At 53.7% G+C, this 17,323-nt stretch overlaps 3 protein-coding genes across 3 annotated transcripts; 1 reads left to right on the top strand and 2 right to left on the bottom strand.

The window, feature by feature from the left end:
* Nucleotides 1–5,137: 5,137 nt before the first annotated feature.
* On the bottom strand, nucleotides 5,138–7,065 carry LOC138358407 (uncharacterized). Its single transcript, XM_069316249.1, has 2 exons — nucleotides 6,947–7,065; nucleotides 5,138–6,122 (listed from the first exon to the last, which is right to left on the bottom strand). Exons 1-2 carry the CDS (start codon nucleotides 7,063–7,065, stop codon nucleotides 5,138–5,140), a joined length of 1,104 nt encoding a protein of 367 aa, XP_069172350.1.
* On the top strand, nucleotides 7,034–12,509 carry LOC123768777 (uncharacterized). The gene has a single exon (XM_045759565.2). It carries the CDS (start codon nucleotides 7,144–7,146, stop codon nucleotides 9,556–9,558), a length of 2,415 nt encoding a protein of 804 aa, XP_045615521.2. The 5' UTR covers nucleotides 7,034–7,143; the 3' UTR covers nucleotides 9,559–12,509.
* On the bottom strand, nucleotides 9,762–15,906 carry LOC138358408 (uncharacterized). Its single transcript, XM_069316250.1, has 4 exons — nucleotides 15,421–15,906; nucleotides 14,125–15,258; nucleotides 12,967–13,111; nucleotides 9,762–9,802 (listed from the first exon to the last, which is right to left on the bottom strand). The coding sequence occupies exons 1-4, from the start codon at nucleotides 15,904–15,906 to the stop codon at nucleotides 9,762–9,764; spliced, it is 1,806 nt and encodes a 601-aa protein (XP_069172351.1).
* Nucleotides 15,907–17,323: the final 1,417 nt, after the last annotated feature.

Here is a 17,323-nt window from a genome sequence, read left to right on the forward strand (position 1 = left end):
AGGGATGGACGCCACCACCAGCAGGGAAGGGCGCCACCACCACCACCACCACCACCAGCAGGGATGGACGCCACCACCACCACCAGCAGGGATGGACGCCACCACCACCACCAGCAGGGATGGACGCCACCACCACCACCATCAGGGAAGGACGCCACCACCACCACCAGCAGGGAAGGACGCCACCACCACCACCAGCAGGGAAGGGAGCCACCACCACCACCACCACCACCACCAGCAGGGATGGACGCCACCACCACCACCACCAGCAGGGAAGGGCACCACCACCACCACCAGCAGGGATGGACGCCACCACCACCACCACCACCACCAGCAGGGAAGGACGCCACCACCACCACCAGCAGGGATGGACGCCACCACCACCACCACCAGCAGGGAAGGACGCCACCACCACCACCACCACCAGCAGGGAAGGGCGCCACCACCACCACCACCAGCAGGGAAGGACGCCACCACCACCACTACCAGCAGGGAAGGGCGCCACCACCACCACCACCACCAGCAGGGAAGGGCGCCACCACCACCACCGGCAGGGAAGGACGCCACCACCACCACCAGTAGGGAAGGACGCCACCACCACCACCAGCAGGGATGGACGCCACCACCACCACCACCACCACCAGCAGGGATGGACGCCACCACCACCACCAGCAGGGAAGGACGCCACCACCACCACCAGCAGCAGGGAAGGACGCCACCACCACCACCACCAGCAGGGAAGGGCGCCACCACCACCACCACCAGCAGGGAAGGGCACCACCACCACCACCACCACCAGCAGGGATGGACGCCACCACCACCACCACCAGCAGGGAAGGACGCCACCACCACCACCAGCAGGGAAGGACGCCACCACCACCACCAGCAGGGAAGGACGCCACCACCACCACCAGCAGGGAAGGACGCCACCACCACCACCACCAGCAGGGAAGGACGCCACCACCACCACCAGCAGGGAAGGACGCCACCACCACCACCAGCAGGGAAGGACGCCACCACCACCACCAGCAGGGATGGACGCCACCACCACCACCAGCAGGGAAGGACGTCACCACCACCTCCAGCAGGGAAGGACGCCACCACCACCACCAGCAGGGATGGACGCCACCACCACCACCAGCAGGGAAGGACGTCACCACCACCTCCAGCAGGGAAGGACGCCACCACCACCACCACCAGCAGGGAAGGACGCCACCACCACCACCAGCAGGGAAGGACGTCACCACCACCTCCAGCAGGGAAGGACGCCACCACCACCACCAGCAGGGATGGACGCCACCACCACCACCAGCAGGGAAGGACGCCACCACCACCACCAGCAGGGAAGGACGCCACCACCACCACCAGCAGGGAAGGACGCCACCACCACCACCAGCAGGGAAGGACGCCACCACCACCACCACCAGCAGGGAAGGACGCCACCACCACCACCAGCAGGGAAGGGCGCCACCACCACCACCAGCAGGGAAGGACGCCACCACCACCACCACCAGCAGGGAAGGACGCCACCACCACCACCAGCAGGGAAGGACGCCACCACCACCACCAGCAGGGAAGGACGCCACCACCACCACCAGCAGGGATGGACGCCACCACCACCACCAGCAGGGAAGGACGTCACCACCACCTCCAGCAGGGAAGGACGCCACCACCACCACCAGCAGGGAAGGACGCCACCACCACCACCAGCAGGGAAGGGAGCCACCACCACCACCACCACCACCAGCAGGGATGGACGCCACCACCACCACCACCAGCAGGGAAGGGCACCACCACCACCACCAGCAGGGATGGACGCCACCACCACCACCAGCAGGGAAGGACGCCACCACCACCACCACCACCAGCAGGGAAGGGCGCCACCACCACCACCACCAGCAGGGAAGGACGCCACCACCACCACCAGCAGGGAAGGACGCCACCACCACCACCAGCAGCAGGGAAGGACGCCACCACCACCACCACCAGCAGGGAAGGGCGCCACCACCACCACCACCAGCAGGGAAGGGCACCACCACCACCACCACCACCAGCAGGGATGGACGCCACCACCACCACCACCAGCAGGGAAGGACGTCACCACCACCTCCAGCAGGGAAGGGAGCCACCACCACCACCACCACCACCAGCAGGGATGGACGCCACCACCACCACCACCAGCAGGGAAGGGCACCACCACCACCACCAGCAGGGATGGACGCCACCACCACCACCACCACCACCAGCAGGGAAGGACGCCACCACCACCACCAGCAGGGATGGACGCCACCACCACCACCACCAGCAGGGAAGGGCACCACCACCACCACCAGCAGGGATGGACGCCACCACCACCACCACCACCACCAGCAGGGATGGACGCCACCACCACCACCACCACCAGCAGGGAACGGCACCACCACCACCACCAGCAGGGATGGACGCCACCACCACCACCACCACCACCAGCAGGGAAGGACGCCACCACCACCACCAGCAGGGATGGACGCCACCACCACCACCACCACCAGGGAAGGACGCCACCACCACCACTACCAGCAGGGAAGGGCGCCACCACCACCACCACCACCAGCAGGGAAGGGCGCCACCACCACCACCACCAGCAGGGAAGGACGCCACCACCACCACCAGCAGGGAAGGACGCCACCACCACCACCAGCAGGGAAGGACGCCACCACCACCACCACCACCACCAGCAGGGAAGGACGCCACCACCACCACCAGTAGGGAAGGACGCCACCACCACCACCACCAGCACCAGCAGGGAAGGACGCCACCACCACCACCACCACCAGCAGGGAAGGACGCCACCACCACCACCACCACCAGCAGGGAAGGACGCCACCACCACCACCACCACCAGCAGGGAAGGACGCCACCACCACCACCACCAGTAGGGAAGGACGCCACCACCACCACCACCAGCAGGGAAGGACGCCACCACCACCACCACCAGCAGGGATGGACGCCACCACCACCACCAGCAGGGAAGGACGCCACCACCGCCACCACCAGCAGGGAAGGACGCCACCACCACCACCACCACCAGCAGGGAAGGACGCCACCACCACCACCACCACCAGCAGGGAAGGACGCCACCACCACCACCACCAGCAGGGAAGGACGCCACCACCACCACCACCAGCAGGGATGGACGCCACCACCACCACCAGCAGGGAAGGACGCCACCACCGCCACCACCAGCAGGGAAGGACGCCACCACCACCACCACCAGCAGGGAAGGGCGCCACCACCACCACCACCAGCAGGGAAGGGCACCACCACCACCACCACCACCACCAGCAGGGATGGACGCCACCACCACCACCTCCAGCAGGGAAGGACGCCACCACCACCACCAGCAGGGAAGGACGCCACCACCACCACCACCAGCAGGGAAGGGCGCCACCACCACCACCACCAGCAGGGAAGGGCGCCACCACCACCACCAGCAGGGAAGGGCACCACCACCACCACCACCAGCAGGGAAGGGCGCCACCACCACCACCAGCAGGGAAGGACGCCACCACCACCACCAGCAGGGAAGGGCGCCACCATCACCACCACCAGCAGGGAAGGACGCCACCACCACCAGCAGGGAAGGGCGCCACCACCACCACCAGCAGGGAAGGGCACCACCATCACCACCACCAGCAGGGAAGGACGCCACCACCACCAGCAGGGAAGGGCGCCACCACCACCACCAGCAGGGAAGGGCACCACCATCACCACCACCAGCAGGGAAGGACGCCACCACCACCAGCAGGGAAGGACGCCACCACCACCAGCAGGGAAGGGCGCCACCACCACCACCAGCAGGGAAGGGCACCACCATCACCACCACCAGCAGGGAAGGACGCCACCACCACCACCAGCAGCAGGGAAGGGCGCCACCACCACCACCACCAGCAGGGAAGGACGTCACCACCACCACCACCAGCAGGGAAGGACGCCACCACCACCACCAGCAGGGAAGGACGCCACCACCACCACCACCAGCAGGGAAGGGCGCCACCACCACCACTACCAGCAGGGAAGGGCGCCACCACCACCACCACCAGCAGGGAAGGACGCCACCACCACCACCAGCAGGGAAGGACGCCACCACCACCACCACCAGCAGGGAAGGACGCCACCACCACCACCACCAGCAGGGATGGACGCCACCACCACCAGCAGGGATGGACGCCACCACCACCAGCAGGGAAGGACGCCACCACCACCCCCACCAGCAGGGAAGGACGCCACCACCACCACCACCACCAGCAGGGAAGGACGCCACCACCACCACCACCAGCAGGGAAGGACGCCACCACCACCACCAGCAGGGAAGGACGCCACCACCACCAGTATATGGTGTCACTCCCTGGGATGTCTCCAGTGTCATACGTCCTTCTAGGATTTCCTGTGATCATTAGTATTCACTTATGGAGCTCCAGGTGTCCTTGACCGCAGACCTCTAACCCTCACCACTACTTCTTCCCTTTACCGCATCTACCACCGTCACTTCATCCACGCCTACCAACACTACTTTCAGCACGGCTATCACCACTCCTACCGTCGCTTCCACCACCATTATTACTTCACGTCTACCATCACTCCTTCTACCGTTTCTACCACCACGCCTACCACTACGCCTCCCACCACCCTTTCCACCGCTTTTCTTCCACTGCTAACACCACCTACCACAACGCCAGTTTTCGCTTCTACCACCACTTGTATCACCGCGCCTTCTATCTCTACGCCTGTCCATCACTGCTACACAGCTGTCTATCACTGCTACACAACTGTCTATCACCGCGCCTTCTATCTCTACGCCTGTCCATCACTGCTACACAGCTGTCTATCACTGCTACACAACTGTCTATCACTGCTATACTGCTGTCTATCACTGCTATACTGCTGTCTATTACTGCCACACAACTGTCTATCACTGCCACACAGCTGTCTATCACTGCCACACAACTGTCTATCACTGCTACACAACTGTCTATCACTGATACACAACTGTCTATCACTGCTACACAACTGTCTATCACTGCTACACAACTGTCTATCACTGCTACACAGTTGTCTATCACTGCTACACAACTGTCTATCACCGCGCCTTCTATCTCTACGCCTGTCTATCACTGCTACACAGCTGTCTATCACTGCTACACAACTGTCTATCACTGCTATACTGCTGTCTATCACTGCTATACTGCTGTCTATCACTGCTACACAACTGTCTATCACTGCTACACAACTGTCTATCACTGCTACACAACTGTCTATCACTGCCACACAACTGTCTATCACTGCCACACAGCTGTCTATCACTGCCACACAACTGTCTATCACTGCTACACAACTGTCTATCACTGATACACAACTGTCTATCACTGCCACACAACTGTCTATCACTGCCACACAGCTGTCTATCACTGCCACACAACTGTCTATCACTGCTACACAACTGTCTATCACTGCTACACAACTGTCTATCACTGCTACACAGCTGTCTATCACTGTTACACAACTGTCTATCACTGCTACACAACTGTCTATCACTGCTACACAACTGTCTATCACTGCTACACAACTGTCTATCACTGCTACACAACTGTCTATCACTGCTACACAACTGTCTATCACTGCTACACAACTGTCTATCACTGCTACACAGCTGTCTATCACTGTTACACAACTGTCTATCACTGCTACACAACTGTCTATCACTGCTACACAACTGTCTATCACTGCTACACAACTGTCTATCACTGCTACACAACTGTCTATCACTGTTACACAACTGTCTATCACTGCTACACAACTGTCTATCACTGCTACACAACTGTCTATCACTGCTACACAACTGTCTATCACTGCTACACAACTGTCTATCACTGCTACACAACTGTCTATCACTGCTATACAACTGTCTATCACTGCTACACAACTGTCTATCACTGCTACACAACTGTCTATCACTGCTACACAACTGTCTATCACTGCTATACAACTGTCTATCACTGCTACACAACTGTCTATCACTGCTACACAGCTGTCTATCACTGTTACACAGCTGTCTATCACTGCTACACAACTGTCTATCACTGCTACACAGTTGTCTCCAAGTGCTATATAATCTTATTGGCGTAGTGCTTTCTCCTGATAATTACCTTGCCTCCATCACAGTTTTCTCTCCCCGTTCACAGTTAGACAATTATCTCTCTTCTCTCACTGCTACACAGTTGTCTCTCACCTCTCACTGCTACACAGTTGTCTCCCACTACTGCACAGTTAACTCTCTGCTTCACAGTTTCCTCTCACTTCTGCGCAGTGTTCCCTCACTGCTACACAGTTGTCCCTCACTGCTACACTACCTCTGTCACCGCCACTCTCACCATCACCGTTACTGGCACTTGCCCCAATCCTCACCGTCACAACTTTCACTACACCATCTCTTCCTGACTTTCCAGTACATCTAAAAGTTTATGAAATGGTAAGGGTAATCATGAGGAGAGAGCGCTACGCCAGTGTCAGTATACACCACATGGAAGGAATATGGGATAAGGATCTAGGATATGACGAAGGAAAAAAAAGTTAATGGAAATAAATATGTTGATTGAAGAGTCCTTACATTATATAAGCTAGATAAATACACTTGATAACGTTCAAAGTATTATAGTATAATAAACAAATTTACTCCGTTACTCCTTTAAACCGGTAGTATACACTGCCACCTCCACACTCCTTCCGCCTAAATGTTACCATCTTGTCCTTCTTTAAGTCATTCTTACTTTCCCCTTGTGTCTATTGTGCAATAAATATAGTTATTGTCTTCAAACTATTACTTAATAACGAATGATTTCATTGTTTCTTTTTTCATGTGGTTAACCACTTCTGGATCAAATAGAAGCAAAGTTGTTGGGATTATTACCTGTTTTGAGGAGGTGTGTGGCGTGGGTGTAAGGTGGGTGGCGGGACGTGTTTGGCAACACTGGTGAGCCACCAGTCCAGCCTCAGCACCCGCTCTGTGAACACCTGTGTTGACACCATTACGGATCACTTGATTTAACTGTACTCTCTACTGAAGCTGTAGTTATTGTAAAAGATTCATTGTCATACTGGATTACAATGTATGTCATTACCGTTATTATCATGGTGATCTATATAGACCTGAGCTGTGGAGTGAGTTATTCTGACTTAGAGGCGATGGATGCCGCTTGCTCACCCTGGGACTCTTGTGAACGTAATGAAACAACGTTGCTTCCTCCAAAGTGGTATAATAGCAATTGTTTTTGTGATGAAATGTGTGCGGAGTATGGTGACTGCTGCCTCGATTCTCTTTATTATGATGTGTACAGTCATAAAAACAATGTAAACAAGTACCAATGTATTCATTTGATTCAGTACGGTGACACCTACATGAAGGGAACGTGCCCAGCACTCTGGCTGGACGAGGAGGTGTCCAAGCTCTGCCTGTCCGGCTCCCCGGCGTCTAGCAGAGATAGGGTGGACCCTCTAGGTAACCTCCCGGCCACCAGCCTGGACACCTCCCTCACCTACACCAACTACTACTGCGCTCTCTGCAACAATGATTCACAGACGCTGAAGGTGTGGCCGGCGCGCTGGGAGTGTGAAAGCCTTAACAAGTACCGCCAGAACCTAACCGACGATTATGTCATGTCTCGACTAGCGTTCAAAAACCAAACATGGGGAATGAACATCGATAATAATGGGAGGTTAGAATTCCATGAATGCTCAATATTCCCAGTAATACCAGAAGAACTAAAGAACACCACTAGAAGCTGCTCTCAGGCAATTAAAACATGTGAGAAAGAGTGGGATGATAAGAAGGTAGCTGATTTGTGTCAGTCCTACACGGCTGTAGTCTACAGCCCCACACATCCCTACAGGAACCCACATTGTGCCAAGTGTAATAACGTGAGTCAGGAACAATTATCATGCGCCAGCCAAGACCTTTCTCGGATGAACAGGATTGACACATTTAATTCGGGTGCCTTTGCTCTCTTATTTGATTTCACTGATTCCAGTGGAAGCAATATTGTTGGATCTACTTCAGTCTGCCAGAGTTCAGAAATATGGGATCCCTTCTTCAAAAAGTGCAGGAACGTTTTATGCGGCAAACCGAATCATGTGTTCAAGTATGGTGTGTGTGTTGCCAACGTCGGAGATTTCAACGCCACTGTAAGTACAGAGCCTAACATAACATCGACTACCACAGCACCCACTAGTGGTCAAGTTTCTGGAAACATGGGTAACAGTTCCATTGTTCTCCCTGAAGGCAACAATCCCATCATATTTCCCGGCGACACGAACCACCACACGCCGCAACAGACCACATCTACAACAACGACTCTGCCCACCACATTTTCTGTCTCCAACACAGCTGTGTCATGGAACGGCTCCTATGAATTTCTTGAATGCAACAAAATAATGTTATCTGAAGACGAATTTTCGTTGTATGAGAACAGAACCGTGTATGTTGAGTTTTACAACCGGAGTTACCAGGAGGGGGAGTACGAGGTAGCTGAGGGCGGCGTCCTGGTGTGCTCGCCACAGACACCCACAGGAAAGTTCTCCCCGGTGATGGGTTGGGTCTCACTGGCGGGTCTTGGGCTGTCCTGCCTTTGTCTCCTGCTCCACTTAGCCGTCTTTATCCTGGTGCCGGAGCTTAGAAACCTGTCAGGGAAGAACCTGGCGTCCCTTTGCTTGGCTCTTCTGGCTTCGTATATGTGTTTCATCGTAAACGTGTTTGTAAATCCCGGTCAGAAGGATTGTATTACTCTGGCTGCAGCGATGTATTACTGTTTCCTCTCCTCTTTCATTTGGATGAGCGTAGTAGCCTTCGACATCTGGTATACATTTCGACGAACCAAAACAGATTTGCGATTGATAAGCGGGAAACATTGGCAGAGGTTCTTAATGTATTCCCTTTACAGCTGGCTTTTGCCGGCCGTCGCTACCATCATTGTCGTCACTATTGATGTTCAACAGCCGGAGGGAATCCCCGAGGAGTTGCTCCCTAGCTTTGGCAAACGCTGGTGCTGGTTCGGTCATCGCAAGGCTCTGCTCATATTTTTCGCCATTCCTATAGTCGCTATCATCATCGTCAACTGCATCCTCTTTATCAGTACTGCCAAAATAATAACAGAAACGACCCAATCCACCTCGACCATGACGACAAGCCCACACCACAAGAACCAGTACAAGATGTACATGCGGTTGGCTGTGCTCATGGGATTCACCTGGATCAGTGGTCTGGTGGCTGGGTACCTGCAGCTGGAGGCCGTCTGGTACGTCTTCGTGGTCCTCAACACGTTGCAGGGAGTCTTTATCTTCTTGGCCTTCACCTGCAGGAGCAAAGTGTGGCGGGCGGTGAGGTCCTCGTGCAGACATCTAGTGCAGTGTGGAGCTTCTTGGGTGGCGGGTCGTGGTCGCTCAGGCAGCCCCGCCGTGGAGTTGACAGACACACCTGACCACCAGTCCTCCTCCTCTTCACCCAACACCACCATCGACGGATGCTAACTGCCCTCTTTCGACGTGTGGTTTATAATCCCACACGTCGAAGTTACCCTTCTCGACGTTCGGTAACTGCCGTCCTCGACGGGTTCTAACTGTTCTCTTCAACGGGTGCCCTCCACCGTTACCACCTCCACAAATCTTCCTCCCTTCATTCATTTCTCATGGCCCCATCACTCATCAAATCTGTGCGAAAAGTGGCTCCTAAGTCAGCGTTCATCACTGTACGAGGTTTTTGTTAAACCAGTACCTGAAATATTGAACAATCATCACATGTGTCTGATATTACCAACACCTGTATTAGATGTTGCATTGCGTGTCATATGCTGTCATACGTGTCGTATGCTGTCATACGTGTCGTATGTTGTCATACGTGTCATATGTTGTCATACATTCTGTATGCTGTATACGAGTCATATTCTGCTATTCTTGCTGTATACTGTTATGTGTGTCACATGCTGTTATATTTGTCATTTGCTGTTATACATGTTTTATGCTGTCATCCATGTTTCATGGTACATGTGTTTTAATCTGCCATTATAGGTCATACAATCGTGTGTTTTATGATGTCATACATATTTATGCTGTCGTACAATTTATGATATACTTGTTTGCTGCCGCCATATGTTTTTTATGCTGCCATAAATTTTATGTTGCCATTTACGTTTTATACTGCCATACATATTTTATGTTGTCATACGTGTTTCATGCTGTCATACGTATTTCATACTGTCAGATTTTTATGCTGTCATACACCTTCAATATTGTTATATGAGCTTTACGACATACATAGTTTGTGTTATACATAAATTATGTTGTCATACATGGTTTATGTTGCCATATATAGTTAATGTTATTATAAATGGTGTATGTGGGTACACAATTTATGTTGACAAATGTAGTTTATGCTGACATGTATGTTGGCATATGGAGTTTATGATGTCATATGTAATTTATGATGTCATATATATATATTTTATGATGCCATATGTAGTTTATGATGCCATATGTAGTTTGTGATGCCATATGTAGTTCATGATGTCATATGTATGTTATGATAACATTAGTTTATGTGACGATTATGCTATCATGGATAGTTTGTTATAAATATTTGATGGTGACATACATAGTTTGTTTACATAGGCACATGTTATCGTCAAGTTTGTTAAGTGTTGCAGCATAGTCCCTCCCTGGCTTGGCGCCTCCTTCTGATAATTACTTTGTTGTGTTGTCACATGCGCTGGTTATCGTGACCTGAGTAAGGTGTTATCAACTGTGATGGATCTCCTCCTAATAGTGAGGACTGTGTGTAGGCCTAGTAGTGAGGACTGTGTGTGTAGGCCCAGTAGTGAGGACTGTGTGTGTAGGTCTAGTAGTGAGGACTGTGTGTAGGTCTAGTAGTGAGGACTGTGTGTAGGCCCAGTAGTGAGGACTGTGTGTGTAGGTCTAGTAGTGAGGACTGACTGTGTGTAGGCCCAGTAGTGAGGACTGTGTGTAGACCCAGTAGTGAGGACTGTGTGTAGGTCCAGTAGTGAGGACTGTGTGTAGGCCCAGTAGTGAGGACTGTGTGTAGGCCCAGTAGTGAGGACTGTGTGTAGGCCTAGTAGTGAGGACTGTGTGTAGGCCCAGTAGTGAGGACTGTGTGTAGGCCCAGTAGTGAGGACTGTGTGTAGGCCCAGTAGTGAGGACTGTGTGTAGGCCCAGTAGTGAGGACTGTGTGTAGGCCCAGTAGTGAGGACTGTGTGTAGGCCCAGTAGTGAGGACTGTGTGTAGGCCCAGTAGTGAGGACTGTGTGTAGGTCTAGTAGTGAGGACTGTGTGTAGACCCAGTAGTGAGGACTGTGTGTAGGTCTAGTAGTGAGGACTGTGTGTAGGTCTAGTAGTGAGGACTGTGTGTAGGTCCAGTAGTGAGGACTGTGTGTAGGCCTAGTAGTGAGGACTGTGTGTAGGTCTAGTAGTGAGGACTGTGTGTAGGTCTAGTAGTGAGTACTGTGTGTAGGCCCAGTAGTGAGGACTGTGTGTAGGCCCAGTAGTGAGGACTGTGTGTAGGCCCAGTAGTGAGGACTGTGTGTAGGCCCAGTAGTGAGGACTGTGTGTAGGCCTAGTAGTGAGGACTGTGTGTAGGCCCAGTAGTGAGGACTGTGTGTAGGCCCAGTAGTGAGGACTGTGTGTAGGCCTAGTAGTGAGGACTGTGTGTAGGTCTAGTAGTGAGGACTGTGTGTAGGCCTAGTAGTGAGGACTGTGTGTACGCCCAGTAGTGAGGACTGTGTGTAGGCCCAGTAGTGAGGACTGTGTGTAGGCCTAGTAGTGAGGACTGTGTGTAGGCCTAGTAGTGAGGACTGTGTGTAGGTCTAGTAGTGAGGACTGTGTGTAGGTCTAGTAGTGAGTACTGTGTGTAGGCCCAGTAGTGAGGACTGTGTGTAGGTCTAGTAGTGAGGACTGTGTGTAGGCCTAGTAGTGAGTACTGTGTGTAGGCCTAGTAGTGAGGACTGTGTGTAGGCCTAGTAGTGAGTACTGTGTGTAGGCCTAGTAGTGAGGACTGTGTGTAGGCCCAGTAGTGAGGACTGTGTGTAGTCCTAGTAGCGAGGTGTCTGTCAACTGTGTGTTAAGACAGACTCCATGTAATTTTCCTTAGCAAGTGTTAAAATATATTTTCCATGTTGGGAACAGTGTTAAACATGTGAGTGTGTATCCGTTGTGACTAACTCATGGCCAATCAACATGTGACTAACTCATGGCCAGTCAACATGTGACTAACTCGTGGCCAGTCAACATGTGACTAACTCGTGGCCAGTCAACATAATAAATATTTCAGCAGTGAACTTTACACTTGTGTGTTAACCCAGACGCTTTATGTATTTATTAAATTAAAACTTAATCAATGTACATATTTAATTTAATACATGTAATATATATTTTCTACTTTATATATGTATAATTAAAATATTTAAAATATAATAGCAATGAATTTTTCTGACCCTGCATGTTTATATGCATATTACATTGAGTACCAATAATTCCTATACATCTATGCTCCCTTGATTATATCATCGTCATGTTAAGCAGACATTTTTTAGTCATCAGTTTTGTATGTTACATTTTTAAATTTACTTTGTTTTCATAAATTCATATTAATTTCGCTCCCCTTCTCTCTTTTTATACTGTAAATGAATATTAATTTATAGAGCCTCCGTACTTTAATGGCCGACCCCACTGGGAGGTGCGTGTGCGCCCTGGCGGCCTCCTGCAGCACCAGCCTCGTACTGTCTCCCGGCTCTACAGGCAGTTGTTGTTGTTATAGATTCAGCTACTCGGAACAAGTTCCAAGTTGCACAGGCTATGGTGAGCCCGTAACTTACCTGGCACAGGAGCGGGGCAAGTAGCACGGGCTATGGCGAGCCCGTAGTGGACTTACCTGGCACAGGAGCGGTCCTGTGTCTACGGGCCGTTGTGGCACAACATTTATATAGTCCTCCCGCCAGTAGTGTATATGGTCTGCACGACTTGGCGCCGGTTATAATTACCTCATTATACTTCTCGCTCCTAAGAGTCTTTGAACTCTATTGGGAAATAATATTTCTATAAAATTGAATCAGTTATTATACATGTATCGCAAATATTTGTGGCACAGATTATATGTCAACACCTCAGGCGTAAGAGTATAAGGATATGGTGTGGGAGGCTGTGGTGTGGGCGGGAGTGTGGGAGGCTGTGGTGTGGGCGGGAGTGTGGGAGGCAGTGGTGTGGGCGGGAGTGTGGGAGCCTGTGGTGTGGGCGGGAGTGTGGGAGGCTGTGGTGTGGGCGGGAGTGTGGGAGCCTGTGGTGTGGGCGGGAGTGTGGGAGGCTGTGGTGTGGGCGGGAGTGTGGGAGGCTGTGGTGTGGGCGGGAGTGTGGGAGGCTGTGGTGTGGGCGGGAGTGTGGGAGGCTGTGGTGTGGGCGGGAGTGTGGGAGGCTGTGGTGTGGGCGGGAGTGTGGGAGGCTGTGGTGTGGGCGGGAGTGTGGGAGCCTGTGGTGTGGGCGGGAGTGTGGGAGGCTGTGGTGTGGGTGGGAGTGTGGGAGGCTGTGGTGTGGGCGGTAGTGTGGGAGGCTGTGGTGTGGGCGGGAGTGTGGGAGGCTGTGGTGTGGGCGGGAGTGTGGGAGGCTGTGGTGTGGGCGGGAGTGTGGGAGGCTGTGGTGTGGGCGGGAGTGTGGGAGGCTGTGGTGTGGGCGGGAGTGTGGGAGGCTGTGGTGTGGGCGGGAGTGTGGGAGGCTGTGGTGTGGGCGGGAGTGTGGGAGGCTGTGGTGTGGGCGGGAGTGTGGGAGGCTGTGGTGTGGGCGGGAGTGTGGGAGGCTGTGGTGTGGGCGGGAGTGTGGGAGGCTGTGGTGTGGGCGGGAGTGTGGGAGGCTGTGGTGTGGGCGGGAGTGTGGGAGGCTGTGGTGTGGGCGGGAGTGTGGGAGGCTGTGGTGTGGGCGGGAGTGTGGGAGGCTGTGGTGTGGGCGGGAGTGTGGGAGGCTGTGGTGTGGGCGGGAGTGTGGGAGGCTGTGGTGTGGGCGGGAGTGTGGGAGGCTGTGGTGTGGGCGGGAGTGTGGGAGCCTGTGGTGTGGGCGGGAGTGTGGGAGCCTGTGGTGTGGGCGGGAGTGTGGGAGGCTGTGGTGTGGGCGGGAGTGTGGGAGCCTGTGGTGTGGGCGGGAGTGTGGGAGGCTGTGGTGTGGGCGGGAGTGTGGGAGCCTGAGGTGTGGGCGGGAGTGTGGGAGGCTGTGGTGTGGACGGGAGTGTGGGAGCCTCTGGTGTGGGCGGGAGTGTGGGAGCCTCTGGTGTGGGCGGAAGTGTGGGAGGCTGTGGTGTGGGCGGGAGTGTGGGAGGCTGTGGTGTGGGCGGGAGTGTGGGAGGCTGTGGTGTGGGCGGGAGTGTGGGAGCCTCTGGTGTGGGCGGGAGTGTGGGAGCCTCTGGTGTGGGCGGGAGTGTGGGAGCCTCTGGTGTTGGCGGGAGTGTGGGAGGCTGTGGGGTGGGCGGGAGTGTGGGAGCCTCTGGTGTGGGCGGGAGTGTGGGAGGCTGTGGTGTAGGTGTGAGTGTGGGAGCCTCTGGTGTAGGTGGGAGTGTGGGTGCCTCTGGTGTTGGCGGGAGTGTGGGAGCCTCTGGTGTGGGCGGGAGTGTGGGAGCCTCTGGTGTAGGTGTGAGTGTGGGAGCCTCTGGTGTAGGTGGCAGTGTGGGAGCCTCTGGTGTAGGTGTGAGTGTGGGAGCCTCTGGTGTGGGTGGGAGTGTGGGAGGCTGTGGTGTTGGCGGGAGTGTGGGAGCCTCTGGTGTAGGTGTGAGTGTGGGAGCCTCTGGTGTAGGTGGGAGTGTGGGAGCCTCTGGTGTAGGTGGGAGTGTGGGTGCCTCTGGTGTAGGTGGGAGTGTGGGAGGCTGTGGTGTTGGTGGGAGTGTGGGAGCCTCTGGTATAGGTGGGAGTGTGGGAGCCTCTGGTGTAGGTGGGAGTGTGGGTGCCTCTGGTGTAGGTGGGAGTGTGGGAGCCTCTGGTGTTGGCGGGAGTGTGGGAGCCTCTGGTGTAGGTGGGAGTGTGGGAGCCTCTGGTGTAGGTGGGAGTGTGGGTGCCTCTGGTGTTGGTGGGAGTGTGGGAGCCTCTGGTGTAGGTGGGAGTGTGGGAGCCTCTGGTGTGGGCGGGAGTGTGGGAGGCTGTGGTGTGGGCGGGAGTGTGGGAGCCTGTGGTGTGGGCGGGAGTGTGGGAGCCTGTGGTGTGGGTGGGAGTGTGGGTGCCTCTGGTGTTGGTGGGAGTGTGGGAGCCTCTGGTGTAGGTGGGAGTGTGGGTGCCTCTGGTGTTGGTGGGAGTGTGGGAGCCTCTGGTGTTGGTGGGAGTGTGGGAGCCTCTGGTGTGGGCGGGAGTGTGGGAGCCTCTGGTGATGGTGGTAGTGTGGGAGCCTCTGGTGTAGGTGGGAGTGTGGGAGCCTCTGGTGTAGGTGTGAGTGTGGGTGCCTCTGGTGTTGGCGGGAGTGTGGGAGCCTCTGGTGTGGGCGGGAGTGTGGGAGCCTCTGGTGTTGGTGGTAGTGTGGGAGCCTCTGGTGTAGGTGGGAGTGTGGGAGCCTCTGGTGTAGGTGTGAGTGTGGGTGCCTCTGGTGTTGGCGGGAGTGTGGGAGCCTCTGGTGTTGGCGGGAGTGTGGGAGCGTCTTGGGTGTAGGAGGGAAGCCCCCTGGGGTAGGAGGGAAGCCCCCTGGTGTGGAGGAGAGTATGCATACACCTAGAGTGGGCACCCTTAGTGCTGGCAGGGAGAGCGGGCACATGTGGTATAAACGGGGGAGTGTGGGCACACCTGGTGTGAGCAGTCATTGTGGGCGACGAGTGTAGGTGCCTCATGTGTTTGCGGGAAGTGTTGGCACGCATGGTCTTGGGGCGGAGACCCCCCAGGTGTAAGCAAGGAGTGTGGCTGCCCCTGGTGTGGGCGGGAGTGTGGCTGCCCCTGGTGTGTGCGGGGAGTGTGGGTGGGGAGTGTGGGCGGGGAGTGTGGGCGTGGTGCGGGTGCCAGTCTGGGGTCACGGTCCTACATGATGATGTCGAGGTTGGAATAAAAAGTTAAGAAAGGGGTCAAAGGTGGTCCCCATTTACTGTGTAATGGGTAATGCGTCAAGGTGGTTGCCAGCTGCGCAACTGCAATGACAAGCAGGCCCCTAATGATGCCATTTTGGCTGATGAAGAAGGCAGATTGGTAACTCATTCATTATTTAACTTTCACAGTCATAGCAACTGTGGCTGGTAAAGAAAAAATATTAAAATTGTTAACGATAAACGATTAAAGGTCTTTTAAGGGCTATAAAGGAATAAAGTTATATCTAAGTAAGGAGCAAGCTGGAAGTGCAAGTATTTCTCACTGAATGTTGTTTTTGTATGCTAAGATTTACGTCTAGGAAAATATCATGCAAAGAAGCAAAATTTACTTATACGTTTTGCCTAAAAAAAAAAATGTTATTAAACGTTGCCCACAAAGGCAAGAAAAGTTATACAGCACAATATGAAATATTTTAATTTGAATTCCACCCTCTGTTTGCTGTCAAGAATTCTAAAAATTTCCTTCTGTGAAAATAAGCAAATTTATGTGATTATTCTTACTCGTATTTAGAGGTATTATCACGAAGGTTTGAGCAACATAAACGTTTGGGCTCCAAGATGTTGTTGAGTGAGGGGTGACGTGGACCCAAGGCTTGAAGATGGGTTATGTGAGGTAATGGCACCGCCAAGGTCAAGACTGTTGAACTGAGAGTTTAAAATAAGTTAAAAGAGACGTCTTCCCTTCAGGTCTCGGTTCTGATGGTTTTGGTCAGACCAAAAAAAGAAAAACTATTTGACGTTTCCATAACCGTGAGAAAGGTTCACGTATAAAACAGCCTCCACATCCCTTCTTATGATCTCACAAAACATTTGAATACCTAATGAAGGTAGAGATGAGAAAAGTGAACATTTGTTAGAAAATAAAAGCTGGGAAAGCTAGGTTTGCCGGAGCAGGTCAGGCGCAGACGAGAGTACTAGTATGATATTTGTCGAGAAAATTATAAGCAACAACATCACTATTGCCATAAATATTCAGTTTTGAAAATTATATTATCATCAAAATGATTCATCTTGAATGTGTAACATTACTATTTTGGTACGTAGCAACAACAGCAGTACAAATAACGTCTAATTACTATCATTGTAATACAAAATAAAGGTGGAAAGATCAATTATAAACACCCTTGCCCAATAACCGCAATAACATCCAATTTTGTCTAAAACCATTTGGTCCGCTGCCACAAAGTGTATGGCA

Source organism: Procambarus clarkii, chromosome 83 (genome assembly GCF_040958095.1).
Source record: "Procambarus clarkii isolate CNS0578487 chromosome 83, FALCON_Pclarkii_2.0, whole genome shotgun sequence".
Lineage (NCBI taxonomy): Eukaryota > Metazoa > Arthropoda > Malacostraca > Decapoda > Cambaridae > Procambarus > Procambarus clarkii.